Source organism: Buceros rhinoceros, unplaced genomic scaffold (assembly GCF_000710305.1).
Source record: "Buceros rhinoceros silvestris isolate BGI_N320 unplaced genomic scaffold, ASM71030v1 scaffold6563, whole genome shotgun sequence".
Classification (NCBI taxonomy): Eukaryota; Metazoa; Chordata; class Aves; order Bucerotiformes; family Bucerotidae; genus Buceros; species Buceros rhinoceros.
The window spans coordinates 15749-18726 of record NW_010401708.1 but is presented as its reverse complement, the minus strand read 5'-3'; the positions used below and the strand labels follow the sequence as shown (position 1 = coordinate 18726).

Genomic DNA, 2978 nt, shown 5'->3' with positions numbered 1-2978 from the left:
GCCGGCCCCAGCCACTAGACGAATGACAGATTCTCTCTAACACCCCTTTCTTGACAAAGGGAATAAGGGAGAGACTCATAGACTGGAAAAGAAATCTAAAACTTTAAATATTAACAATATTAAATTATTAATAATAAAATGAAATATATACAAATACCAAACTCATCCCCCGATGGCAGTCACATCAACATCACCAATGATGCTGTGAGCAGGTGCTGGGGAAGTCCCAGACTGGACTCAGTGGCAGAGGGGAATTTGGGAACTGGATTTTAGGAACTCGATTCAGGAATTCACAGATTGGGATTAAAGGCAGAACAGATAGAGTCTTCCTCAGAAGCTGGCCGTTGAAGAAGCAGTCTTGGCCCTTGAGATCCCTCAGCTTTATACTGAAAATGACATCTAAGGGATAGAACACCTTGTTGGTCAGTGTAGGGTCACCTGTCCTGTCTGCTCCTCCCCCAAGTGCAGCCTCTCACTTACTGCACCCTCCATTGTGGCACACAGGATTTAGCAGTGACCTTGGTCTGCACAGGAGCAAGAGCATAGGAGCATTCTGCAGACCAACCCCAATAGTAACTGTGAACATCAAATGTTGTCACTACTAGGAGCAGACACTGTCTGCAAAAATACGCCGTTAACTCCAGAAAGTGCCGTCACTTAGCAGGGACTGAGCTGGAAGGTGAAATCACTGAACAGAATGAGCTCTGTCCTAACTCAAACCAGGGCATTAACAGAGAAATTCCCTCACAAAGCTTGTGAATGATATGTAGTGTTCTGTGTTTTAACTACTAAAAGGCAACGTATTAAGGAGAAGGTATTATCAACTCAAGATCTTTGTGTTGAAATGCTCCTTTTTTCAATGCACCTCAGTCTTGACCAGCCCTACAGAGCTACTAAACATTTTTGATAAATAGTATTGACACAGTGGAAGCATCAGTTGGACCATTCCAACTTTCACTGTGACTTCATATTTGGGTTTTTTTCCTAGATTATTAATAAAGGAGTATTCAGCTATCAGTCACCTGGAATGTTTTTGCTTTCAATAGTTATGATCAAACAACAATCAATCTTCAGAATTCACGAAATAATTAGCTTTTGATTGATTTTATTGCTAAATTCCTTTATATAAAAGAAATTAATTTGCAGAGCTGCTCTTTTCGGCAGCTGAAAATGTGGCATACTTACATTAAAGGTGTTTGACCCTTTGTGGCTTACAAGCTTGATTATATAATTACTGATAAATGCACACCTCTTTAACCTAGCTGCCTACATTCAGGTGTTGATTTGAATGTGTCTGTGACTTTTCAGTCAGTTTTGTCACACTTTTGAAAAGCAAATTGATTCATTTGTGAGATTTCAGGTTTTGCAGATTAATTTGTGACTGCTATTTAAATGATTTTTGAAATTTCCTTAAGATTACTGTATCTAAAATTATAGAATATATATTTAACCAATTCTTCTCTGACTGTTAGACAACTAACAAGAAAACTCATGCTTAATTTTTCAGGAATTTGACATCTTTCATAGAGTTTTTAAAGAAAGAAGAAAACTTAAGGATCTCTGGTGAAAAGGAAATGGATCGTCTTTTCCGTCTTGTGGAAGTCACAGAAGAAATTATAATGCTTGATTTCTCAGCCTCTTCAAACCAGTCTCTAATCAAAAATGTTTTGGATAATACAATTATATGGCTCAAAAATTTTGCTGAGGGGAAAGAATCTGCCATCAATTTCTTACCTGCAGTTTTAAAACTCCATAATGAGCTACAAAATTTTCAGCCTCTTCAGAGTTTCTGGACAAAAGAGAAGACAGAGGTTTTCTGGCATATAGTGAAAATTGTATTCCATGAATTTCATTCTAGGCTCTCTCATTTGAGTCAAATGGAAGAGGAGGAAGTATTTGAGGCCTTATCTAGAATTACATTTTCTATTTCTGAAAATAAAATCCGTAATAGAAGTATGCTATTGCTGCAAAAACCCCTGACTTATTGGCCAGAGTTAAATATTGCTGCTTTGAACCATCTAAAACACTTGAGTGAAAAATTCCTAAGGAATCTCTATGAGGTTGTATTACTGACTGGTGATCATGTCAATGTATCTTTCAGCACAATTCATGGAGCGAGTAATGCCTCCTCTTTTTTACTCTCAAATGCAACTTTTACATATAAAGTACAAAAATTAGAAGAAATTGTGCACAATTTCTTTCAACACATCCAAAAATTAAACAGTACTAGTGCGGCCTCACTTGTTCGCATACTTTTGTCTCTGTATCAGAACTATGATCTGGTCTTAAATGTTGAGAACAATAGAACTCTGTTAACGTTTCTTTATGAGACTTCAAAAGAGATTTCATCTTTTCAAGCATGGCATGATCCCCAAGATAGGGATCAAGTTTTTGATTTTCTCTCTGAAACTTTCAATCTTCTATGGAACTTCACCAGTAAGTCTCTCTGCGAAAAGTTACTAACCATTTACAACTACACAGAGTTTCAGGCCCAGTCTCTTGCACAGAAAGGAAAAAAAGAGATGCAAGTTGTCTACAGCACTCTGAACAGCATTAAAACCTTGTTTATAGACGACGAGCTCCAAATGGCTGCCTTTTGTTATTTGGAACAGTTTCTTGATGTCCCCCCAGAATGCTTGGTAAATAATGGATGCACTGATTTTTATCTATCAAATATTACTTCTGCAGATAATTCAGCAGAGGTTTACAACTTACTTCTGGTTCCCTTGGACAGTGTTCTGTCTAATATAACAAACTTAGATAAGGTAAGTGTTCCTTCTGCCTTGCACTGCACTTTTACATGGCTTCAAACCTGGACAGAGATTTTTCAAGAAGCATCCAAAATCTTAAATTTGAATTCAACCTTTTTTGTCTGTCTAAGAAATGATTTGGCAAGTCTCTCTGAAAGTCTTTTAAATGCAACTGGTGACGAACTGTGCAATAATACAGCTATGGTTATTGTGGAAGCTACCAGAGCA

At 37.3% G+C, this 2978-nt stretch overlaps 1 protein-coding gene across 1 annotated transcript in view; it reads left to right on the top strand.

The window, feature by feature from the left end:
• The window catches only part of LOC104490115 (ATP-binding cassette sub-family A member 13-like), a gene marked incomplete at its 3' end in the record, with an annotated part of 35860 nt that overhangs the window by 18614 nt on the left and 14268 nt on the right, over positions 1 to 2978 (top strand). Inside the window, exon 12 of the mRNA XM_010132363.1 lies at positions 1528 to 2925. Coding sequence (XP_010130665.1) covers positions 1528 to 2925 — 1398 coding nt within the window. The remainder of the gene's footprint in view (positions 1 to 1527; positions 2926 to 2978) is intronic.